The sequence below is a fragment of the Mus musculus genome, chromosome 7 (assembly GCF_000001635.26).
Source record: "Mus musculus strain C57BL/6J chromosome 7, GRCm38.p6 C57BL/6J".
Classification (NCBI taxonomy): Eukaryota; Metazoa; Chordata; class Mammalia; order Rodentia; family Muridae; genus Mus; species Mus musculus.
The window spans coordinates 72,182,251-72,209,078 of record NC_000073.6 but is presented as its reverse complement, the minus strand read 5'-3'; the positions used below and the strand labels follow the sequence as shown (position 1 = coordinate 72,209,078).

Here is a 26,828-nt window from a genome sequence, read left to right as displayed (position 1 = left end):
CTTTTGGGCTTAATGTACCTATGATGTCCTGCTTTTTTGTAACTCTAATACTTAGGTGGATATGGAGGGAGGATCATGAGTTTGAGTTTAGCCTGGGCTACCCCACCAAACTCTGTCTTGTAAACAAAGCAAACAAACCTTTGTACTAGCATACAATTATCTCTGGCAAGTTACTTGTGGGGTGTTTCTTATGAGTGAGTTCCCTTTTCCAAAATTTCAATTTAAAAATTATTTAGCTATATATATATATATATATATGTCTGTGTGTGTGTATGTGTGTGTATGTGTGTGTATGTGTATGTGTGTGTGTATGTGTGTGTGTATGTGTGTGTATGTATGTATGTATGTATGTATGTATGTGAAGGGAAGGAGGGAGGGAGGGAGGGAGGGAGGGAGGGAGGGAGGGAGGGAGGGAGGGAGAGAGAGAGAAGTCATTCACGTGGAGGTCAGAGGACAAGTTTCAGGAGCTGAATCTTTCCTTCCACCACGGGTTCACAGGCTCAAACTCAGACCACAAGGCTTGTGCAACAAGTACCTTCAAAGTTCCTGTACCTATTGAGCCACCTCACCAGCCCAAAGTCTCAACATTTTTATCCCTCCCAGTTTTCTTGCTTTGTAGTGTCATCCCAAAGCTTAGCTATTCCTACTTCAACTATTCAAAACTGGAAGACTCCCAAGCTGGGGTAACAAACGCTCATTGCCTCCTAAGGGCTACTTTCTATTTTATTTTGGAGAACACGGTCATGTTAATACTTTGAAACCCCTGTAAGGGAGTTCTCTTTGGCGAAGCTTTCCATTGTCACTAGTTTGATATGGGGAAAAAACAACACACTGGGGAGAGCAAGGGTTACTATGGCAATGAACCCACTGGGTGTCTGACTGTTTTGTTATAAAATAGGGTCCATGGCCAACATTCAAGTAAGAAACTGTAGCAATATCCATTGACATTGTCTACAGTGAGCATTATATTACTGTTAATAATTGTCTAATTTTTCTGTATGGCAAGTATAGCTTTCTATAATATTTAAATGAAAATTATTTTATTCAGGTAAGTTAGCTGTAATCAGTAAAAGTCACTATGTTTTTTTTTCAAAACATAGATCTTATTATTAAAGTTTCTTTTTATAAGTCAATGGTGGGCATGTTCAAGAATATTTACTGACTAAGAGGAAAAGTACTATATCACATTTACAGATGGTAGCCTTCACTCATAGGAACTAGGCTCACACAAACAACAGCAATCTTTAGACTGACTTTCTGCATCAGTTTTCTGAGGCTCTCTGGAGTCCGACTCCTCCTCTGCCACAGCACATACACCCACAGGTTTTACCGAACCTTCAGGTAACTTCAAAAATAGGGTAAATGGAGCCTCAAAGATGAATATGCTTTCAGAAGAGCCAGCCTCCCTCGAAGACATGCTGCCTAACTCATTGTTTTTTATTGGCAAAGCAACTATAAAAAGAAACCATCAGATCATCAGGCAGGGAGAATGAGCTTTCACAGAAAGGAAGACATAAGTCCAACAGTAACCAGTCCCAGCTATGTGTGCATCCGTTACCATAAAACTAACAATGCAAGCAAGTGACAAAAGGCAGGAGTCCTATCATTGGCCCCCAGCACAGATTTCGTTGTCAATGTTATGCCCAGCTTTTATTGGTGTGCCGAGGATCTCAAGTCTTCCTGCTTGAATGACAAGCATTTTATCCACCCAGCCATCCTCCAACCTCTGTTGCTAATGAAAGGAAAAACAAAAGTATGAAGCACAGATGAATATAAATTATCCATGTTGCACTGTTCCAAAGAAATCATTTTCTTAATGAATACATTTCATTTCCGGGCTCTTGACGGGACTAGGTTTCATAGGGTATTCTAAACTTAGTTTGCAAACGTTGAGAATGAGATTTCATCCTCCTGTTTTGATCTGCCACACAGTCACGCCTCGGTCCCAGATGGTGTCTTAAAGTGGCTCTGACAACCTACTGGTTTATTAGTGGCTTTGAGGCAGTGAACAATCCAGGCTGGAATATTTCTCTGGACAAATTGCAGCCCACGTCGTTGATCTGGTTTTACAGCTAGGCTTGACACATTCACCATTCCTTCCTGTTCACCCACTTCCTCAGCCTGGGAGATTTACAGCTTTTCAAACTACAGCACTCTTTCCTGCCCCTTGCATTTAAGTTAAAAGCTGACCAGTCTGTAATATAAAACATGGAATTATGGTAATGAGGAAGAGGTTAAAAGCTATCACGGCAAGTCAGAGTTGGGCCGGTTTGGCTGACTGATATGGTAAAATTATGTGTTGAATTAAAACATTAAATGTTGTGGGATTAATGGAGAAAGACAAGAACAGGAGGTCAGAAACAATGCTAAGTCAGCACTTTAACAGCCTGTGGTAAGAAAAGGACGCTTTAATAAATGTCTGTTGCAGGGGAAAAAATAATAAAAGTAATTTAGTCTCTGTTTCCTTCAGGTAAGTAGAAGTGTAGAATTCTCAGATCTAGGAAATCCATTTATTTTGGTTATTTTCTATACAGGGGGAAAATGAAGGCTGCAAAATAATTAACCAAAGGGACAGGTTTTATTGTTTGAAATTTGGGATGTGTGTAGTCTTTTTTACCCACTGGCAATGATTTGTTTGACCATTCCTTTTTTTTTTTTTTAAATTAGATATTTTTCTTCATTTACAATTCAAATGCTATCCCGAAAGTAATACACCCCCTGACCTGCTCCCCAACCCACCCACTCCTGCTTCCTGGCCCTGGCATTCCCCTGTACTGGGGCATATAATCTTTACAAGACCAAGGACCTCTCCTTTTATTCACCAATACAGACACCTTTTGAGTGTTAGGCAGGCTTCAAAGCAGTGATGGTTCATTACCAAATAACAGAGGTGAATCTCCTGCCCTTTAGCACTAAATTTTGAGCATCTGCAGTGGGCATACCATTGGTATGAAGGTTGTGGATCTCAGAAACCAGACACATGAACTTGGGCATCTGATTAAAGTGAACAGAGTTCGGGAAACAGGGTGGTGTATAAAGAGATTGGTAGACTCCAGAGCAGGACAGACAAGGCTGGAGTGATAGTGCAGTGGGCCCGGTAGCTTGCCAGGCAAGCGTGATGAGTTCAAATCCAGTAACCCAGGTAAAACCAGAAGCATAGTGTCAGTAGCTGCAGTCCCAGCACTGCAATAGGGAGGTAGAGGCGAGAACATCCCCAGGATCCAGTCAACTTAGTAAATGCCACAGGAAAACAGCAAAGAAAGTCTGTCGGAACCAGGGTAGGAGGTGAGGACCAACAACAAAAGCTGTCTTCTGATCTCCACATGCATCCCGTGGTACACGTCCTTAGGAAGTGAGCATAAATACAGGCAGGTATCTACTCGGGATGAGCTTCTTGGTTATGTAGAAACTTGATGGGGGCGGGGGAGGCTGATAATGGCTCCTGATGACGTTGGTGGATAGAGCAGGGAACATAGCCATGGAAACCCCTGTCAAGTGGATGAACACAGTGGCTTCTCTCTAGGTTTGCATACACGTGTCATTGTTTTGCCTTTGAATTGTACCAGTATTCCTGTCAACTCGATTTGCTAGGATCTGAAACTGGAATGGGCATTTTCTGGATCCCCATGGATCCTAGGGGTTGAATATGCTGATTGCCCAAAGAGGGTCATTAACCTTGCACAAAGAATAAACACCAAACCCTAATGACAGCAATATTTCCTTAATGCTCATTAATCAGGTTTCTTATATGGGAGGTCCGACTGATTACACTTCATCTAGTTTCTTACAGCAGAGCAATTTTATAATAGTGTTTCTTTATGTAATTTTATTAACAAACAGATCATTGTGTAATTTGGCCCAGCTTCATAGGCTATAGTGAGATTTAAAAAAATAGTTTAAATTTGTCTCTGATATCTTTATTGATGAATTTGTGTTACCTTCAAGCATTCTTGGCAATTAAAATTATTTCTGATGGTATAATTTACCACAGCTAAAGCAATAGCATTTCTCTACACCAAGACTGACAAATAGAATCTAGGATTCAAAGCCCATTCATCTTTTTGAGTAAGTAAAGCTTTATTAGTAAGCAGTGCCATTTACTTATATTGTTAGTTATATTGTGTATATATATATATATATATATATATATATATATATATATGTATACACACACATATATATCTGTTATATTGTATATAACATATTATATATACTAGTTATATTGTATAGATATATTAGTTATACTGTAGCTTTTGTGTTATAAGGAAAAAGTTGAGAAGTTTCAGTAGAGCCAGTGATCCACAAACCACAACACCCTTTGCTTCATCACAGTGTTTTTCATGTCAGAATATCCTGGGTTCTGCCCATTATAGGTTGACCAGCTAACCCCATGACCTTCCCGTACCAGGTAGAAAGGTTGATCTTGTATCCTTCTTATAGCTGCTACAGGTCAGTCTTGCATCTCCCTATAACAGGTAACAGGGGAAAAGAAAGAAAGCACAGAGAAACTTAGAAAAAATATCAAAAGCTTCTGTTGAGCTCCAGTAGGGAAAAACAAAACTAATCAAACTTATTTTGTATATTCTCTGAGACAAGTGTAGTGCAGGAATGCGGATGAAAATGTTCAAAGTATAATGTATAAAGTTTTCAAAGAATTCATAAAGTTATTTAAACAAATCAAAAGGCTCTCAGTTTGTCTTTTCAAGATTTTGAGTAATAGAGGCATTTTAAATTAATTGTTAAAATTTTATTTGTTACCTCTTGAAGAGTTTGGATTTGCTTTGTAAATAAAGAGCAGAAGCCTTACCTCTCAGAATGAGCTAGCAGAGAAAGCCTTCCCAAGTCTTTGGCAGATTTTACATAATAGCAGATATAACTAGGAATTTGTAACCATGCAACACGTTCAGCAATGGCAGTTTTACTACATGAATAAATGAGACAGTTTGATTAATCTAGAAAAAAATGTGTTCCCCCTTCCAAACTAGTATCCTTAACAATGTAGAATATGACTCAAGTATACATGTGTACACACTCCTCTTATATTAAGAATATGGGAGTGTGCAGATTTTTAAAGATGCATAAAACACTTGATATTTCCTTCTCTATTAAAAAATTGATTTCTCATTTATTTGCAAATAAATGAGATGCCCCTCCCTTCAGTGTAGTAGTATATTTTATTTCATAGGGGAGGGGCTTCTTAATGCTGTAGAAAATATTATTTCAGTTCAAAACACAGAAACCAAAATATATTTGTATTACAATTTATCTCTAGTAGAAATATTTGTGAATTTATTATAGCTAAAATAACCAATAACCCCTTTTATAATTGGGGTTCACTTTATATAAATAGCAAATAAAAACCTATACATGTTTAATTTTAGTTTTAATATGTGAATTTTGGTCCTGTATTTAAAAGCAGGAGTAGACTGGTAATTTACTTCTTTCTATTTTAAGTGTGAGGGAGACCACAGTTGTGCTAATTTATTACACTGGAAGAATTTTGTCTTTGTATCTGTGTGGCTCCAAATTGCCGTTGCTTTCCTTACTGTACATACGATTACTTCTCTCTAGTTTTCTGCTAACACAGGAAGTCCCTTGAAAAGTTAATAGAAAAATCTGCTGTAGCTTGTTGTGAGACGGAGTGCTCCTTTTCTTTCCAAAAGTCTTGAATATTCATCATATTCATACTTGTACAGAGTCTCCGAGAATTGCATAAAATAATTAACTCTCGGTGCCTCTATAGCCTGCCTCCCTTTTCCCCTAGTGCATTCCTGGGTTCTCCACCCACCTGTCTTCTTAAACTTAGACTGTATAGTCCTGAGTTTTTCAGTGTTAGAACAAACAAATGCCTGGGCACCTAAGCGCCCCTCCCCCCCTTTGGAGGGTTTGCTTCTGTGTTTCCATGTGTTTGAGGTTTTCAGCAGCTCTACACCATTGGCTCTTAAGAGGCAGAAACCCTGCAATTTACAGCAGATGGGTACAGCCCTTCCTGGCACTGCGGCAGAGATGGGATCAGTCAACAACACTTCATGCTCCATTTGTCCACAAGGAACTCACCTGGGGAAGCCTGCCTATTAGGAAACCCCCTCAATGTGTTTCTGTAACTAAACATTTGCCAGTTGGCCGTCGTCAATTGGGAAGAAAATGGTTTCTGCATTCTCTCTTTCCCCGGACATGGCTGTCTTGACTTTTCTCTTTCTGAGTGTGAACTCCTGATCTCTTACTTAGGGCAGGGAAGACACAGGGGGAACGACATTGTGATGCTTGCTTACACTTCATGTTACTCTTATCCCTAACTCTTGATTGTACTGTCATTTTATGAGGCTTATTTGGCAAAGACCTAACATCGTTTTTTGTTCCTTATCGTACTTCGTCATTGCCCTTTCTTTTCATTTTCTTTAATGAAAGTGAGCACTTAATTTAGAGCACATTAGGATGAGAGACTACCCTGGGACAAGGGAGCTCTGGCAAGCTTCCTTGATCAATAACCTGTGTCCAGAGTCAAGTTTGGGGCTGGGGAAATATGTATGAAACGGGGGCTTTGGAAGTTCACCATGGCCTTGAATTAATCTCTGCTTTCTGCATCTCCTGAAATGTGTCTAGGTGTAAAGTAGATATCTCAGCGCTCCCACTGAAGCAAGACAATTGCTTGGAGCTGCCTCTGGAGAGCTGCCAGGGGGCTCTCCTCATGTTGATCACCCTGACCCCATGCACTGGAGTCTCCATCTCTGATCTCTGTGTCTGCCCTTTCGAGGATCCCAGTGAAAGACAGCAGATTTCCCAGCGATATGTGAGTGCGTTACATCATCACCCTAACCATTCCCTGTCTCTCTGTCCAGGAACTTGCACTGTTACCTTGAAACCAAGTCTATGCATTGGAATTGAAAGGACCAAGAGAGGTCACTGTTGCAAGTTTAATTCCCTGTCTCATAAAACGAGACCATAGGGGTTAGTTTACTGCTAAGATGGTTAAAGGAAACTTGGAGTTTGCCTTGCTGCAAATTTCAAAAACAAAACAAAACAACAACCGAAACAACAAAATTCAGTGTTTGAAAGTTGCTGTAGGATACTGAGATTCTCTAGGCAGACTAGGTTAGCCTGTCTGTGGCTATGAGTGGAAATCTGAACAGAAAGAAGTTCATGAGAGGCAATTTTCAAAGTCACTTTAAATGCTCTGCATGTTTTCTATAAAAGCATTTAGTAGGGTTAGGGAGGCCCCACGCCTAGATAAAGCAGGAGATACATAGGAAGGACTTTATTCTGTGATGTCACCTTGTTGGTGACATCAGTGTATGGTTGTCTCTCAATACTGCCATGTATGAGGCTTGCTTCATATTTAAAAACAATGTTTGTGGCATCATAACGGCTGCTTTGAAGAAGGTCTTAGGATTTGAGGCTACCAGAAAAGTGGACCTCCTACTTTCCCCCAGTGAGGCAGCATTTGTATGAGAGAGAAAGGGTACACTCACTTTATATATAGCCCATGCTAGCCTAGAATTGACTGTGTAGCCCAGGGTTGCCCCATATTCCAGTCTTCCCAGCTCAGTCTCAACACTGGGATCACGGGTGTGCGTGTTCACCACCCTGGCAGAGTAGCAATCTATAGAAAGCATTTCTACCTCCTTTACATTATATAAATATTCATTTCAAAAGCTTCCATATACCTCAAAAACTAGCTGGTTGGTTTGTGTAGGGTAAAAATACACAGCGAAGAGCATTTTCAATCGTTCTGAAAACTGACCCACATGAGATTAGGCTAAACATATTTAATACTAAACTTCTGCTATTTTACCCTCACGTGCCCACATAGCAAGGGCTATTACCATTGTCTCCCGAGTTACTCACTAGAGCCTGCTTAAATAGCTCTTAGCTATTTAATCGTCTTGAATCTTTGGAAGCTGCATTGCCTTTTCCAGTAACCTCCTGTAGGCAGGAGAACTGGTGCTGGTGCTTGCTTATCCCTGATATGATGGGCATTTTTACGGATGCTGTGTACTTAGAGACATCCAAACACTGCTGTGTCTGCTTCAGAATCACGAGTAGCTGTAGTAAATGTCCTTGATCTATGAACCCTGCCAATTAAAGACTAAAAGGAATGTGACTCCTGGGTGGTAGCAGAAGCCCACTACCTCATTTAGTGAATGGAACAGGTTGAATCATAGATCGGAAGACTCCATCTCTCTCCATCCCTTATTTCTTTCTTTTGGTAGTGAGCATTTACTGTGGGATGAGGGTTAGTCCCATGGTATCCATAAAGTTTATAAAATAACAGAGTCAGCTTGGTATTGCCTTTAAAGGTGATTTAAATGTTGCAGTTATGATAAAAGGCAGGGGAGAATGAAATTCCACCCACACATGTTCCCTATGGGATATCTATGCTAGCACCAGGGGGCGATGTTAAAAGCAGATTGTGAGCGTTTCTAATTTGTTTATTTTGAGGCTGCAGTTAATTAATTCTCAGTTAATTTTCCTCTAATCTGGCTGTGATACATGCCTAATGGCCCTGGTGCTTGACATGAGACAGCTCTGCAACTCTCGTAAGAATTTTTTGAGTAAGGCGAAGATAAATCTGAAGTATATTTCCGGGGGGAACTTCGAGGCACATGCACGCTGGTGCTTAACTTCCTTTGTCCCCACAGGCCTTCCAGAACTCTCTGAAGGATGTGAAGGATGTGGGGATTCTACAGGTGAAGGTTCTGAAGGCCTCGGACCTCCTGGCCGCTGATTTCTCAGGTAAAGAACACAAGGCCTTTTGTTCACTTTTGTTTTCCTGGCTTGTCTTGCTTCAGAGTGAGCTTCCGGCAAAGCAAGACATCTAATAAGTAGAAATAACCATCCCATCCCATTGAATAAAGTAATAGGAGGAATAGCACACCCGGGAGCAATTGTCTTCTCACAATGCGCACTTGGCACAAAATAAACTCTGCTCAAATAATTTTACTCAGGCGCATTCATGTAGCAGTTCATTGGAGATTCCCAAGACTCACAGATCAATAGCCTCCCGGTTTGCGCTTTTGTTCTTATACCTGGCTGTACCTGGCATAGCTGCAGACCCTCTAATGGCTCTTGCTCCCTCACAGTGCACCACAGGCTCACTTTGCTGGTGAGTACTGAAGTTCTTTGTTAACAGGCAGTGCTGGGTCCTGGTTGGTCTGAGCATCACTGTGTTAGTGACCAGAGTTAAGGACCAAGAGTTGCTTCCCACTTTTTATTAGGCTTTAGGAGCACTCCCCTGGTGCTTTGTGTTCAAGGCTTTTAGAGGGAGGTCTGAGTAGTCCTTTGTGCTGCAGTGGGGCTCTTTAGCATGTATGGTATTCTAGACATGGTGAAGCCCAATCAATCACTTCCCACCCATCATCACATTATACCAAAGGCAAGTGAATGGCTAGTGCTGTTTAATCTCCTGGACTTAGTAGGTAGTCTGAGATTCCTGATATGGGTGCTGGGAACAGAACCTGGGTCCTCTCGAAGAGCAGAAAGTGCTCAATTGCTGAACCGTTTCTCTAGCTCCACATGAAGTTTTAATAAGCAGAAAACCCACGGGACCACATTTTAAGAAGCTTAAACTTCACGAGAATTTTCAATCTTAAGCACATTCTATGTCAACAATTTTGGAAAGTAGGAACTTAATTTTAAGAAGTTTACATCCTGCCATAGACAATGAGAAGAAAGGAATACTATGAACTTATATGGGGGCTTTATCTCCATCTCAAGAATGTCACAGTGACTAGGTTTTAAGATGTGTTTTTAGGAGCTACTAAAAGATAGCGATTTTAAGTCTTAAAGATGGAATACTCAAAACAATGCGTTTTTTATAGGTGTACATGTGTATAGTGTGTATTTGCATGCATGTGGTTGCATTTCTGCACATGGGTACATGTGCATGCCTGCCCTCCCCCCCCCCCCCGTGTGTGTGTGTGTGTGTGTGTGTGTGTGTGTGTGTGTGCATAGTCTGGAGCTTGACATGGGACATCATCCTTAATTGCTAGCCACCTCAGATTCTGAGGCAGGATCCATTGCTGAGCTCCAACATGACGATTTCGGCAAGTCTGGCTGGCCAGCTTACATAGGGACTCCCTGTCTCTGCCTCCCTCGTGTTTAGACTGCCCACCAGTCTTTACATAGTTTCTGGAGATCCAGGCCCTCATCCTCACTCTTGTGCAGCAGCTCTTCATTGACTGAACCCTCTTCTCAGCCCTCAAATGAATACTTTTGAAGTTCACGAGTATTACTGAAAATGTGAATGGTGTCATTAAATAAGAAACTCTCCTATTTGTGGCTTGAGAAAACACTCACTGTTTCCTTTGTGGCCTTTTTGAGTGTCCCTTTTACTCATGAATTATTTTAGATTAGTAGGCAAAGGGATGGGTTTCATTACAGCATTATTATGCCTGCCATTGGGTCATGTGTGCCTTTGACAATATTTAACGTGTGCCTTTGGCATTCTTGATTTTGCCATCACTGAAACATGCTTTGTGTAATCAAGACATTTCCCAAAATGGATTATTTTTATTTCTCAGTGTTCAGCTACAAGTGTGAGTCCATATTTGTTATTGTCTAAGGAAAAGTTTAAGCCCAAAAACTCACTCAAGCTTTTGAGCAGACTGTTTGTAAAACTTCTTTCTGCATTTGTAGATTTTGATCCCTAGCAGGTATGGATAATATATCCATGGTTTTGTTGTTTGTAAGGTCTTGCTTACAGTGATGTCAAACTGAAAACAGTGTATGCAACAATCTATCTCTCCTGTTATTTGGTGCTCATCAGGTCCCTGAAATTATTGTACATGCTAGGTCTTTCAGGCCATTAAACATTATCCAAAGAGCACTTTGGCTAGTTAAACAAATAGGGATTTAATATGAGTCTTTGTAAATACCAAGAGGTAATGAGAAAGCATTTTTATAAAATGTTAATTAGTAAGGAGATACTATTTTGCTTTTTAAAAAATATTCAATGTAGTGGATCATGTTGGAATGATGATAGAATCAAACAGAGTAAAGAGAGTAGCAATATTGAGAGTTTTGACTAAACACTCTCATGGTTTCTTTCTCTGTATTTTGATGAGCAAATTTTAACTATCCAAAATTAAGGCAAAGTGACTTGTCATTAGATAAATGTATGCTTAGACTATATGAATCTTTGCTTTCAGAATTAAATTATTAGTCTTTATTTCTTATAGATCTTAGGCTCCTGGGTTTTCCCACCCACTGCACTGTTTTTAGGAGACAAAGCTGACCTAACCCACAGCCATAATGTAACTTTGTGTTGGTTTTCAAACTAGACTCAAAAGCTTGTAGCAAAGGCTGCCCTCCGCCTCCCAAGATATGAGCTGTTAGCTCCTCTCTCTATTTTCAGTATAGTGTGACTGTTCTATATGAGAAGGAATGGATTTCAGTTATAGAGAAGAGGTACAGTCAATATTTTAAAGATGTCAACAACAAAGATATCCAGTGGAAACGCAAGTATTATTGCCATTATGATAATTATTATTAGTTACCATTTTTGGTAATATAGAATAGACCAACTAAACAACAGCATCCCTTCATCATGGGTCAGAAGATTCGCTCAGCGTCAACAGTGTGAAGAGAAGTGGAGAAGTTAACTGTTGATACTTTATGCCAAGTATTAGCTGGTCAACAAAAGCTGTTGACATGTGATAGGTGCGGGGGAGGGGGAGGGAGGGAGGGAGGGAGGGAGGGAGGGAGAGAGAGAGAGAGAGAGAGAGAGAGAGAGAGAGAGAGAGAGAGAGAGATATTTTTAAATGATGTGACCACTGGTAGACATACCATACTCCAGGGCAGGCCCTACTACCAATACTATTTGGGCAACACAAAGACTCAATGCAGAGAAGAGAAGATTCAAAGGTGGGGTAAGTAGGGAGGTAAGGGTCTAGGTCAAGAGGGTGGATATAGACAAAGTTGGGATGATGAATATGATCAAAATATATGACATGATATTTTTAGAGAATTAATAAAATATTTAAAAACTAAGCATATTGATTCTGTATGCAAGTAATATTGTCTAAAGAATGATGATGTTCAATTTAATCAGGGTGAAAAGGACTTTTTTCTTTTTACATGTTTATGTTTGTCTGCCCATCTGTCTATCTTAGTGATTGCTTATTACTTAAAAATAATGCTATGTAACGAGGAGACCAGGCAGTCTGAATTTGGTTCCCCAGATTCGGAAATCTGTATGAAACAGAAGCTGAAGTGGTTCACAGAACTCCCTCTTGCTGTGTTTGCAGTGAGTAGGGGCCCCTGTAATATGGAAGGAGCAGGGAAACACGGCAAAAACTGCAGGCAGTTCTCTGATTTCAACGTCACTCCACTTTGTGAGTAATAATGGAAATATGAGCTATTCAAATCTCTTGCCCTCAAATTAAAATACTCAATTTGTTATTAATGATTATATAGTTGTAACAAATTAAGATGAAAAGTGTTAGTTTTTAGAATATTGGGATAAAAATATACATAATGAAGTGGATGTTTCATAAAACATTTTTTATATAAATAGCTAAATCAGTGGATAGGTTCCCAGACGTCACAGTAGGTATCAGTCACTATGTGTATATTATTGACATACCATCAATATCACCTAAAGGCTTGGAGACTCTGACATGTTTACTTTTTTGATTACTGCATTCTCAAAGGGATTTTACATTTTATTTGTCGGCTATGTATGTGTAGGGAGGTGTAATGTGTGCACGGCTGCTCACGAGAGAGAAAGAGCACTGGTACATACTTGCTGTGTCGTGCTCAGAGCACAGGTTTTAGTAGTTATGTCTTTCCCTTCAACATGTGGATTCTGGCGATAAAACTTGGATCATCAGGTTGGAGCAGCAAGCTCTTTCACCCACTGAGCTATCCTGCCAGTCCTATTAATACACTCGTTTGTAAACTAATAACACACACACACACACACACACACACACACACACACACACACACACAGACACATACGGAGGGAGGGAGGGAGGAGAGAGAGAGAGAGAGGGAGAGGGAGAGAGAGATTCATGTTATTCATTATGAATGAATTTAAATTTCCATGTATTTTAGTTTTTATTTCTTTATTTCTTTATTGTTGAGTTGTTGAAGTTTCTTTGTACATAAGTGAAGACAGCTGGGGATGCAGCTCAGGGCCTAATTTGCATGAAGCTCTGGGCTCAGTCTCCAGCACTGCATAGACCAGCTGTGGAGTTGCCAGCCAGTGATCCCAGCACTGGGCGGGTGAGGTCTGCAGGATGCAAAGCTTCATGCTGCTCACAGACAGTTCAAGGTGAGCATGGCTTACAGGAGACCCTGTGTCAGAGAGAAAAAGATTTAAATACATGTGTGCTTGAAAGCCAAATACATACATGTGCATGATGGAACATACCTAAAAAATGCCCATCCTTGGGAGACTGAGAACAGAATATAGCAAATTTGAAGCTAGCCTGTGTTACACAGGGAGGCCCTGTGTTAAAACAGTGAGGCAGTAGTAGTGTGTCATAGATTCCTTCCCTTAAAAATTGGTGAAAGTTGTTTTTAACCCCTTGAGGTCCATGCTAACATTATCTCTGGACATCTATAAGCAGTTATTCTAATAAGGAACCTGTCTGATATGTTTGTAAGCTTATACCACAAATTCTGTGAGCTTAGGAAAGCCTAGTGCTTTAAAGCACTGGACTATGGAGTCTGATGTCCTTACTTCTCTAGTAACAAGGCCTCAGCCTTGACTCATAAAACGACGCACTCCTTTTTTGACTCCAGGTGTGTAATGTTTGATAAGACCAACGGAATTTACTCAGCTTTTTAGAGAAAAATAAATAAACCCCAAACTAATGACTTAAAAGAGAGTGGCAGAGAAGGCCCCTATCCCCACCACCTTTTTTCCTGGATAAAGTGGAAATAATGGAGGACCCGTTCTTTAGCTATGGTGGAAGCCCCAACAGAGACTGGTTTTGTATGTTCTCACCTGTATGGGACATATCAAATGCTGGAAAAAGTTAAGGAACCATGTGAAATGCATCTCATAGATTATGCAAAGATAATAAAGTATGCAGAAAGGCATTTGAGAAATGAAGAATTTTCCAGCCAGAACAATATCAACTAACTGGACCACCCAGAACTTCCAGGGACTAATCTACAAACCAAAGAGTGTATATAGAGGGAACCAGGACTCCAGATACATATGTAGCAGAGGATGGCCTTGTCTGACATCAATGGGAGGGGAGGGAGGCTTGATGCCCAGAGTAGTGGGGTGCTAGAGGGGTGAGGAGGGAGTGGGCAAATGGGTGAAGGAGCACCCTCATAGATACAAAGGGGAGAGGGGAGAGGAGGGATGGGATGGGGAGGTTCATGGAGGAGTAACCAGGGATATCATTTGAAATGTAAACAAATAAAATGATTACTAAAAAAAAAAAAGCACTTCTGTTATATTTGAGAGAGGTCAGTGGTAGAGAGTAGAGGGTGAGAAGTCTTGTGTGCTCAGCCCACATGGTTCAGTATGACTATGGAATGGTTCAACAAATCAGTTTAGAAACCACCATGGGTAGCCTTTGTATAGCACATAGGCATGGAGTCAGCATTCAGTCCTGGCTCCTCTCTCATACACATCTACCTTTCTGTTAATTAAACATTCTCTTCGTGAATTTAATTATTCTCCTTGTTTAAACATGTCCTTTAGATGAGATATTTTTTTAAATCTCCCTATGCCTTATTCTTAGTACTCCAATCTTGGGAGTGGTACCCATGAATCATATTCAAAGATACAGAAGGAAGAGAATTTTCTTGCAGTAATGATCCTTCTGTACCTAGAGGAGAACAGATCGCTGCTGCATAGTTGGATGATGCGGTGTGGACCTCGCTGTCCTGTGCTTGATCTCTTTCTCCTATACAGTCCTGTCCTTGTGCTGAGATGCACGTCTAGGGCTTTACAGGAGGCAACGAAGGGCCCAGACTTGGAACTAATATTTTTACCCAGTGTTGGCATCTACTTGCCCTTCAGCAACCTCACAGAGAATTTTACTTTATTCTTGAGAGATTTGAACATATTCGGTCATAAAAAACCAGCCACGGGCCACAAAAGGTTCCCAACTATATCTGCCAAATTAAATAATCTCCAAGCGCATCTGTCAGAGGGATGTGAAGGACAACATGTCTTTGAGCAAGAAAAGCAAGTTGTTATGAGATAGCCTTGTTTGATGACTAAGCCGGTTAGGCCCAGTGTCACGACCTGATGCCGTTCTAGGATTCAGAAGTGTATTTCATTCCACACCATTTCTGCTTTCCCAGGAACACAGTTTGCCTTCCCCACAGGTTTCTGAAGTTCTATGCAAGCAGAGCAAAGTCAGCATGTTAGCCGTGTGGTGACTTTGAACACTTGAACACCCAACGTCTCCCCTAGGTGGACAGACTCCTAGTAACTTAGGATCTTTGGGTACACCTGGGTCTTCTCTATGTGCCCCACTTCTGCTTTACTGCAGAATTCCAGATGTAGGGACTGGGGTGTGTCTTCTGTTTCAGGAAGGAGCCTGCTGAATCAGGGAGGGGCAACTAGTTTGCTGTTTCCTTGGCTATGCCATTAGGAGGAGCTCTTGGCACATCCAACATGACAGGGTATGCTCCCATTACTTTGTTAAGACACTCTGTCCATTAGGCAGTGCACGCAGGCTACCACTGGCCTACACTACCTTCCTGGGCAAGCCTACACAGGCCATTGATATATTTATTGATGATGACAGACAATGCATGGGGTTTTTTTTTTCTCTTGATTTTTGTGGTTATTGCTCCTTATGTAAGCACCCTTTTTATTATGTATTGGGAAATATAGAGAAAGAATGCCAGGTGTCAGCTGGTTCTCACACTTACTGGCCTTGGGCCCACTATGAAATCTTCACATTCTTGTGAGTATTTTTAGGGTTGAATTAAAACCTAAATGAACATGCCTGCTATGTATTTTATACTCAGTTAATTTCCTTATATTTTATTACATTTATTTTTATTAGTGTGTAAACTGACCATGGAAAATGTCAAATTCTGACTCCTTAAGCTATTGTTTATACCCTTCCTTGATTTTAAGTAATCCTGGAATTATTAAGTGTTCTAATCACTTTTAGCTTTATCAATCACTTTTAGAAATGGGAATCACCCTTCTAGGATACTTTGTTTTTATTACTTCTGTTTAGTTACCAGGTAAAAATGGGGGAAAACAGTTCCACAGTAAGGAAATTTTTGTACTAAGCTGTCAGACACCCGTGTTTCACACTTTGGTAATCTGGGATAATCATTTTAGCTATAAAAACCACATTTGTTGGTTCATCAAAAAATTTTTTTATATATAAAAACAATTTTCTTCCCAGAAAACTGTTGACTAAACCAACACATTGAAACCTCACAGAACAGAGTAGAAATCTTCCAGTCATATGTTATAATCCTGACTTTTGAAGCATTTTTGTAATTCATAACGGTAAAGTTTTTATTTTGTTATGTTTACATGATTTTTTTTTTATAAAATCCACTTGTATCAGAAGAGCATGCCTGTAGTTATTATTCACTGGGAATTTTAACCAACATGCCCATTTTATGGTTTCTTTTCATTGTCTGTCTCTGGGAGCTGTATCCATAGCAATACATTTCCTCTTAAGGGATGGATGCTCTATTTTCAGGGGGACAACTATAGTTGGAATTTCTAGAACTCCGTGATAGTGATTGAATGCTTTTAATTTTCATGAGGTCCTTCTGGACAGCTGAGCCCAAATTGAGGACTTTTGAAAAACACATTAAAAACTATATAAATCAGCCTTTGGCAGCCTGTCCATTTTAACTGTCTGCCAAAGAATATGGATTCCAGTTGAAATAAAGTTTGGGAGGATGTAGAAGACTTTGCCAGTTGTAACTTAATAGTGCCCTGAGTGCCAGTGAACCCTTGTCATGTATGGCATCTGATGAGATAGTGTAAGTCACTCAGGTATTAGAGGCAGGGTTACACTACATCCTAATTTACTTTAGAGAGTGCTTCTGTGTGAGCCTCTACAATGTCCTGATGATAGAGCGGTGATAGAAACAGCTTCCCACCCTCATCAACAGCTGCTGGATTATCATTGTACTGTTGAGGTCAGAGCTGAACCTCACTGAAGAGCACCTGACAGTGCCCTATAGAAGGTGATGTGTTAAATTGAGGAGTAGAACCAAAAAGGAGCTGGCTAGCAGAAACAAGGGCTGGGCATTCTGGCTCCAAGCTTGCGGAGGTCCATCCAGGGTGGAAGAGATCAAGTGAGACCAGAAAATAGATCCTGTAAGGGAACTTTGCAGGGGAGAGCCTATTGGATCCCTTGATAGTCAGAGGAAGAAAATTGGAAGATTAAGAGAGAGGAATGGCATGACCTGATATGAACTTACAAAGTTGTATTCTGGCAGCTGTGAGGAGCAAGGCTTCTGCAGAGGGGCAAGGCAGTGAGCAAGGAGAAATGTAAGGGAAGTGCAGAGGATGCTGGTATGCTTTGGAACTCGGGTAGCATGGAGTGAGATTAAAAGGAAAAAAAAATGGCTTCCATCATGGTCCTTAGTTATTCTCTCTGTGTGTTGGAATACTAAACTCTCTCAGAAACTCAATGGAACAATTTTTCAGAGAAATAAAGTCCTCCTTTGCCTTTTGCTATACTCACAGTACCAATGTGGCCTTAGTTTGTTCTAGATCACTGTTACAGCAGAGCAAAGCAGCCTTTGTCTACATAGTGCTCAGGAAGCCATCCTTTTTCCCTCGAAGACTCTATTTGGAAATGCAGGGTATATGTGGAAAGCCCAGAAAGGCTGGAGATCATTGTTTCCCTCTGAGTTGCTGGTACTGGAGTTTTCACACTGTGGGTCTCAAAGAGGTCTGTCTGATCAATGAGCAGATATATGTGTAAGAGGCATTATAAAACCTAAACTAATGGCTATAGGAGTTTGGAGGTTACCCTGGAGATTGAAGGCGGAGTCCCACGAACAGTTTGTGTTTGAATTAGACACAGGATGGGGGACAGTTGTCAGCGCATTGCAAGGACAGTTGTTCCCCATGGGAAGTAGGCATGAATCCTGTACCTCTGGGTTCTACACAGGAAAGATAACCTGATGAGGTGCATGGTGGAACAGAGACCCCACCTTGCTGGAGTTGATCAATATAAGAGGTAAATCAGGACAAATTACAGGGGCAACAGTTGGACACTAGAGATTTTCAGAAAGGGCAATTAAAATTTGTTTCAGAATTTGTTGGTAAGGTTACAGACTAATAGAAATGAAGCAGGTAAACAGAGCTTCTAGAAATGCAGTCTGAAGTGACTGTGTTTCCTGCCTGCCCATCCCAGCTCTCAGCATGCCTTACAGCTTGCTTCAGCAATTACCATCTCCAGTGTCTTCTCTTCCAGCTTAGACAATTGTTTTGAGCCATGCATAGGTAGGAGCTCAGGATGCTGGATGGGTAAAATCAATCCCAAGAGGATTATTGGTCCTGACATTTAAACCAGACCTTACATGTCCTGGTTGCCATTGTATACCTGCTCCCAGTTGGACCTCCACACGTGTAGACAGTTAATTCCAGGACTCCTCCAACACTAGGATCTAAGGATACTCATATATACCCTCATATAAAATGTGTGAATTTTATAAAACTATGCACACATATTCTCCCATATTCATTAAATAACTAATCTCTATCTTACTAATAACCTGAACCAGTGTGATGGTGTGTAAATGATGACAGAGCTATCTCTATTGAAAGAGGTAAAACTATCATAGGGATAATGAAATATCATATAATTTGTGCTTTTTAGACCCATCCGATAGGATAGGCCAACTGTACGTGAGCATACACAACACCTTCCTGATGAATTTGTCCACAACTCCTCAGGAAGGATCCATTTGTTTCTCCTACATAGTCCCTTCCTCTGAGGAGAACCCTTGCAGATAGAGGCTTGAGTGAGCTTTGTGTATCTGTGTCTTGGTCAGTGTTAGGAAATAGCTTTCAAGTGACTGACATCACTTCCAAAATACCAATATATGACACTGGGTGCATCCAAATGAAGGTAAACTATCAAAATGCAAAATTGTTACTTGCTGTTTAAGGAATATAAGTGAAATTTGAATTTAAAATAAGAGCTATTGAGAGGTGCCTCATCAGGAAACTGAGCCACTAAAGTCATGTGTCATGATGACTGACACACATGTGCTTCTATGAGAGGCAGTCTAGAAATTAACAGCAAAGTACGGTGTCAAAAAATGCTCTCAAGGATGTCCAAATTCCAGTTAGCCTGTCATTATTCTCTTAATATAATTGGGAAGCATTTGGATGGTCAAATTTTATGACAGAACATTGTCCTCAATACAAATATTAATCATCTAAATTTTGGGGAGTCTGACTCCCTGAAACCTGTAAGAGAAAGAAACTAATCTCCAAATTGTCCGCAAATTACTCTATAAGTAACGGTCATGTCTTTGTTTCCTCTTCGCTCTGCCTGTTTATACCGTAATATTAATAAATGCAGCATTTTAATGAGCTTTGACTGAATTATCTTCAGAGAGTTGGTGCAGTAGGCTCCTCAGAGACAAATAACTGAAGTTTCTGGGTTCTGGAGAGGAGCGTGTTCCTCATTAGCTAGGACAGCTAGGCACCGGCCTGCTCAGGAGAGCTGGGCACAGCTCGAGCCCACCTGTGCCTCGACAGGACGGCAGTGTCTCTGCCCTGCTGTGTACCAACCCCAGGGCTTTCATTAAAAGTGTCAGGTGCTTTCCCCAGAGCCAGTGCTGATGGCATGTCATGCTGCCATCTCTAGAGGAGCAGTGCTGACACCTACTAATAGTCTGACAAACGGTTAAGTAGCTAGTGGCTGCTCCTGCTCAGGTTTGGGAGGGGGGTGTGTGCTGCTGCTCCTGAGCGTAGCATCCAGGGCTGGTGTCTTCCTCATAGTCCACGCTGGGGATGGAACTCTCCTTTCTGCCACAACGGGTTCCTCTTGCACTTCTTCTTTAGAAGACTTTGCCAGGGTGTATGCTGGTGGATTTCAGCGTCCTTGCCATTTCGCCAGCACTTTCTGTGTTTGAGATGGCTGGCACCACGTGCTTAGAAAACAGGCTCAAAACCACATTCATTCACAGAATTCTAAAAGCCACAATTGATAGCAGGAATGGCCACAGACGGGGTTAAGGGACAAGAATAGCTTCTCTGGGCCAGAATCCTGGGGAAGTATAGGGCAATCCAGGCTTTTCTCTGGGAAAAGCTGTCAATCGTATGTGTACAATGGTTGATAATGTTATCATTATCTTTTGCATGTGTGGTTTGGGGTGATAGTGTACATAGTTGTTTTTGAGCCTGGTTTTCTACATTTTTTTTTTTTAGGAGTCAGAGGACTATGATATTAGTTTATTACGTTTCTGTGAAGGCAAGACAGATCCTTCCCATTGTTCATAGCTGACTGCCCTGGTGCTTCCATTTAAACCCATGGCTCCATCGGGGTAACGGCAATGGGATCATGGAATTGGGCTTCAAAAGCTTCTTCTAGGTTCCTGAGTATCCAGGCCACGAGTCAATGCGATGGGGGTTCTCCTGGTTACTTCTACCCCTGCCCCTCACTTCTTCATTTTATCCTTTTTCTTTTTTTTTTTTTAAGTTTTAATCTTACTCATGTTCAGGCTCTGGGATGAATAAACTCTGTATGAATATCCAGGTCCTTAGCCCTCCTGGTTATTTATTAAGAGAATTAGATATAAGTTCAGCAACTTGAAGGTTGCCTAAGAGATAAGGAGGCCTGAGCATGTCTTGTAGTAGGCCCTGCCTACTTGTTAGATGGACATCTATATTTAAGGCCTGCATGCTCTGTTGATATGATGTAGGCACTCTGTAGCCATTCTTTCTTTCCGTGACAAATTAAATCCTAAGCCTCCCGGCCAGGACCAGTGGAAGGCAATAGGTTTTTACTTGGAGACTGTCAAGCCGATTTTGGATTGGACGTTTCCTTACTTCTTACTTGTGTTCTTTTGGAAGATAGAGGGAGATAGGGGAGAAAAAAAAAGAAGGTGAGAAGTGAGGTAACTTTGTGTATGTGCACAGCTGTTCCTGTATGGTGTACCTATCTGTGTACAAACACCCACATGCCACAGTGGTATATGAGGTCATAAGACAATGTCCCGTGCCAGTCGTCACCTTCTATGTTGTTTTAGACTGTGTGTGTGTTGTATATCTGTGTGACAGTATTTTGTGTCTGTCAGTGTGTGTTGGTGTGTTTTGTGTCCCTATGTGACTATGTATTGTATATGTATGTGTTTGTGTGTATGTGTGTCATGGTATATTGTGTGTGTCTGTGTGTGTTGTGTGTCCATATACATATACATATGCACGTGCACACGCACACACACACATATATACATATATATATATATACACACACATATCTATATACATACATATATATATATATATCTGTCTTCTCACAGCTCACGGAAGCCAATGTTTTTATTGGATTCCAAGAATAGGAGCATTATTAACTATGTTGACTTAAGAAAGTTTAGAGAGGTAACAGTGTTCGCTTTAAATGTGTTGCTTTTAACTGGCATGTGAGCTCAGTGTCACAGAGTGTGGTGGTTTTGTTTTTGTTTGTTTTTGTCCGCGGTGTCATAAGTTAATCAGCATACGTTCCATGTCTTTCACTTCATACAGCATCACTTCTTTGGATAAGAAGATCCAAAATCCTTTCCTCTAGCTCTTATAAAAGATTTCATACAGTTTTATTAGCTACAGTCACCATATGACACAAGGGAACGCCAGCATTCATCCCTCTGGTCCAACCATAACCTTGTGCTGCTGCACAAATTTCTCCATCCACCCACTCCATGTTCCTTCTCCAGCATCTTGTAACCATCTTTCACTATGCTTCTGCCTGCTGTTTTGAGATGTTATTATTATTATTATTATTATTATTATTATCATTATTATTATCATTATTATTTTTACCTCTCTGGGTGTTTTCCTGCAAGTATGTCTTGGCACCACCTGCTTGTCTGGTACCTGTGTAGGTCAGAAGGTGGTATCAGATATCCTGGAACTAGACATTGTAGTAAGCTGCCAAGTGGGTGCTGGGAATTGAACTAGAGTCCTTTGTCAGAGTAGCTAATGCTCGTAACTAACTGATGAGCCAGCTCTCCAGCTCCAACACTACTTCTTGATTCTGTCTGTCCTGCATATGAGTAAGACCTTTCAGTATCTATTTTTCTGTGAGTTATATAACATATTGCCTTACAGGCTCATTTGTTACTGCAAATAACACGATTTAATCTTCTTTATGATCGAGTCCTCTTTATGCCTGGATATTATTCTGTCATCTGTATGTACCCATTTGCTTCCTATGTGTATCAGGTGATGGGCACCTATGTTGTATAGGCTATTGTAAGGAATGCTGTGATGGACACAATACTCCAGAGGCTGAAACCATTTTCCTTGGATATATACATGAAAGTGGAATTGCTGTCAGATGAAATAGCTGTGTGTGACTGCTAAAGCAACCATGTTTTTCCATGCTGGCTTTACTAACTGATCGTCCCACTAACAGTAACCAAGGCATCCTTTTCTTCAGAGATTTCTGGTGTTTGTTATTGTCATCTTTGTTTCTGTTTTCTTGAAGCGGTAGAAATCAAACACAGGGCCTTCCATGCGGTAGGTGCTTTCCCACTGACTACATCTCCAGCCCTCTCGTTGCCTGCTTGATAATAGGCATGGTAACTGGGGCTGGAGGATATACCACTGTGGCTTTGATTAACATGTTCCTGAAGATGGGTGACGCTGAATAGGTTTTTACATCCATGGTGCTTTGTATGTCTTTTCAAGTCTTTCCCCTGTTTCTAATTGGGTTACTTTATTTTGCTACTGAGTTCATTTTAAAGATAGGCAAGATAGGGTGGATGGACTCTTCTACAGGAAAACCTGGTGCCCCCTTCTGTGAGAGCTGTGATCATTGGTCTTCAGAGCAACAATTCATCTGACTCATCAGTGTGGATCCCTCGATAAGTTAAAGACTGAACACTCATAGGTTTTCCTGCCTCTCTGAACTCTCAAATGTGGATCCAGCAAGCCTGCTGAGAGCACCCCTTCCCTTCCCTCTCTCTCCCTTTTCACAGTTTCATTGTGAAAGCACAGAGCTTTTGCTCAATTTGCTGTGTCCCTTTGGAGATATGTTTGTCTTTGATGGTTGTCTGTGTTCTCTTTCTAGGGAAGAGTGATCCTTTCTGCCTATTGGAGTTGGGCAATGACCGACTTCAGACACATACCATTTACAAAAACCTCAATCCTGAGTGGAACAAAGTTTTTACATTGTAAGTGTGCCATGCCCTGGGATCCACGGAGCAGCTTTAACTTAGAGAGCAATTATCTCTGATGTGCATGGGGCAGGCGGGGGGGCTCTTGAGGGGAACTTTCCACCCAGTTTTATGTGCAAAGAGCGAATTTTATTGTTTTTTTTCTTCTGAAAACCTTTTATCCTTTCATTTTATAGTATGGCTTAATAATAGAAGAGACCATTTGGAACTGTAAGGGACTGTTAGGAGACATTTATAAAGTAGATCTTTTAGTGACTAAATTAATCTGCAGATAGATGGAAGTTTCTAGACGTCCAGACTAATCTATTTCTGGGTTAAGAAAAGTTACAAATGGAGCCCTGTCTTAAATTCTAAGCACTTACATGTTATGATACTATCTTAAATGCATGAAGGTTTGGATTCTGCCAGAGTCTTTTGGAAAATACAGATTATCAGCAAATCCTTAAGGACCCCCAATGCTTCTTACATTCCCTTCGATCAGAGTGGCTGGCTCCTTCAGACTGCCATGTGTGCTTCATCAAACTTGGGCTTCTGGGAAGCTGGGTATATAGTATCCTGGTTTGCCTTAGACTTCAAGGTGTGTGACTGTGAAGGGAGGCTTCTATTGATTTTGCAGGAGTTGATGTCACATCACCCCCTTTAAGTCTGTGCTTGTGAGTGAAAGAGTCAAATTTGCCTCCAGGGTAAATAGTGGTGTTCATAGGATGTCCCACAAAGGTCTAAGGGAAGTGAATCAGCTGGAGACACCGCAGCTAACTTATCTTATTGTATCTGCGAGAAACAAGGGATTGTGACAATAGCTATGGCTCTATTTGGTTTTTGTTTTTATTGTCCATAGTGATTGGATTATGTTCAATATTTTAAAAAGCATTTTTAAAGCTGTACATGGGTTTTTTTTGGTACTTTATGTTTCTAAAATGAGCTCTCTGCATAGTTCAGCAAATAATGAATTTTACCACATTTTCTTAAAAATATTTTTAATAATATTTGTTTGCTCATGATTTATTTTTGTATGTGTATACATCTGTGCAGGCTTATTTGTACCATATTTGCATTCAAAAGACCGCAGAAGCCAGAAAAGGGTTTGGGATCCTCTAGAATTGGAGTTACGAGCAGTTGGGCACTATTAGATGGGTGATGGGAACTGAACCTGGCCCTCTGCAAGAGCACTAAGTCTTCTGACCACTGAGCTGTCTCCATAGCCTCTCACATTCTTTTCTTCACTCATTTTTTAAAGGTGAATCTTCTTTTGCTTTTTTTTTTTTCATTTCAGAGTGACTTTGCAATCTTGTCCCTTTCTCCTATGATTTCTCTTTTCTCTTCTCTATTCTTTCTTTCTTCTCTATTCCTTCCTTCTTTCCTTCCTTCCTGCCTCCCTCCCTTCCTTCCTTTTCCCCCCAGAGCTGGGGAATGAGCTCAGGATCTTGCAGTTGCTAAGCAAGTACTGTACTCCTGAGCTAAATCCCTACCCTTCTTTGTTTGCTTTGCTTCCTTCCTTCCTTCCCCCCTCTCTCTCTCTCTCTCTCTCTCTCTCTCTTTCTTTCTTTCTTTCTTTCTTCTCTCTTTCTTTTTTATATCTTCCTTCTTTAACAGTATCACTCTTGAGTGCACACATGTGTAGAAAATGCCACAGTAAGAAAGTTAACTTCTTTCATCATGTGCACATCTGAATCTTCCATGATGGATGGTCTGGGAATACAGTCAGTTTGATTTAATTTTTGGAGTTTAATTAAATGATAGTTTTATACTCCAAGGACACACAGACTTAATTAGTGCAAGTGTTTTCAGATCTTCATGGAGCAAACGTCACTCGCATGTTTTTGTGTATAATACCTGATCTCTTCACTTTCAGCCCCATTAAAGATATCCATGATGTGCTGGAAGTGACAGTGTTTGATGAGGATGGAGACAAGGCCCCGGACTTTCTTGGAAAAGTCGCCATCCCCTTGCTGTCTGTAAGTCTTCTGCATTAATCAACAATTTATAAGTCAGAGCTTCTATAGTCTAGACTCACTTTATCATTGTCAGTCTTGGAGCTACTATGGAAAGTACTATTTATTCTTTATCTTCATATTTTAGATATAAGGAGACATAGCTTTTTGTGTGTTGGTTTAATATTTACTAAATCAACCAGACATTTTGGGCAATCTTTCAATACACTCTCAGACCTTCTTCCACCTCCGACTGGCACTTTTGGTCTGACTTCAAGGAATCCAACTCAATGGGCAAATATTCTACAGATTCCCGAGGAATTCTCATGGATTTCTTTTGATGTCACCCATGCCCATTTTGTTAAAGATCCGTTGCTGATTAGGGTGCATTTGTCCTCAGTTCTCTGTTATTTCTGCTTTACGCTGTTAAAGGATTAAAATAAAGTATTTTATGGAAGAAAATAAAAGATGTCCCTTGGAAAATCAAGAGTGTTTCAATAATCTAGGAAGGGTCAGCAAAGATGAAAAACAGAATGAATAAAATAGTTATAAAAGGTGGTAGAAAAAGCATCCCGGAGTGCTTACAAGAGTGAAGGGGGAGAAGGGGCCGGCAAATCGCTCTTTTATTTATTTATTATTTAGTATCTACTTTTTTCCTATTGATTGGACATTGATATGTGTCCAGTGAACTGCATAGAGACAAGCATTTCAGTTTTGTACAATTGTCATACAGTCACTATGGCTTCACCAAAATATGAAATTTTATTTCTTCCCTCACAGTTGGTTTTTTTTTTCTTCCAAAGCCATTTGTACATTTTTTGTGAGTTGTGCACTCGTGATGTAACCTCAAGCTTCATCTCCCTCACACAATGTTTACAGGGAGGGGAGCACTGTACCTCTTAATATCTTTTCGTCTGCTTTTGATCGCTTGGTTAATTTCTCCCCAAGTTCCCATATCCCTGATGCTCCTCCAAGAAAACACATGCAGCAGCTGCTGGCTGCTGCAGCCGGCCCCCGCCAAATGCTCTGAGCCCGCCAAGCCCGCCCTGGCAGACAGCAGGGCTCATGGAGAGGAGATGGCAGTTTGGGAATTACCCCCTTTTTTTATTACAACCTTGTCAGATATTCCTGGAAGAATACATGGAGCAGGAATATGGGACACACTTTAGAAGAAGTCTAAAGAGAGTTGATACAAAGCCAAACCATCCATCCCTTATAATTCACTGTGCATATGGGTGCACACACTTTCTCACCACCATCTCTCTGCCTCACTCCTTCCTATCTCTTCCCCTCTCTTCTGTCTCTCCCTATTCACTCCCTCCTTTTTTCCCTTCCCCCTTTATTCTGTTTAATGGATAAATTGGAGACATATTTTATTCCTTCACCTGTGAATACACTAGGAGCGCTTAGGAACCCTCGATCCTTTCTCTTTGTTCATAAAACTTTTGTACACTGGCTTTGCTTACTTACTTCTGTCCCGCCAGACCCTTGTGTCTTTGTCTCTTCTTCAGTCCCTCCTCAGAAGATCTAAGACAGGACATCCAGCTACATCAGGATGACCAAATCTGAAGGCTGTTG

At 40.8% G+C, this 26,828-nt stretch overlaps 1 protein-coding gene across 6 annotated transcripts in view; it reads left to right on the top strand.

Moving 5' to 3' along the window:
- Mctp2 (multiple C2 domains, transmembrane 2) overlaps positions 1-26,828 on the top strand; it is a 229,290-nt gene that overhangs the window by 98,038 nt on the left and 104,424 nt on the right. For all 6 annotated transcript variants that reach the window (XM_030242581.1, XM_006540899.3, XM_006540901.2 and 3 more), the window contains 4 exons: positions 6,604-6,790; positions 8,640-8,733; positions 23,214-23,316; positions 25,172-25,274. In XM_030242581.1, the coding sequence (XP_030098441.1) occupies positions 6,604-6,790; positions 8,640-8,733; positions 23,214-23,316; positions 25,172-25,274 (487 nt within the window). The remainder of the gene's footprint in view (positions 1-6,603; positions 6,791-8,639; positions 8,734-23,213; positions 23,317-25,171; positions 25,275-26,828) is intronic.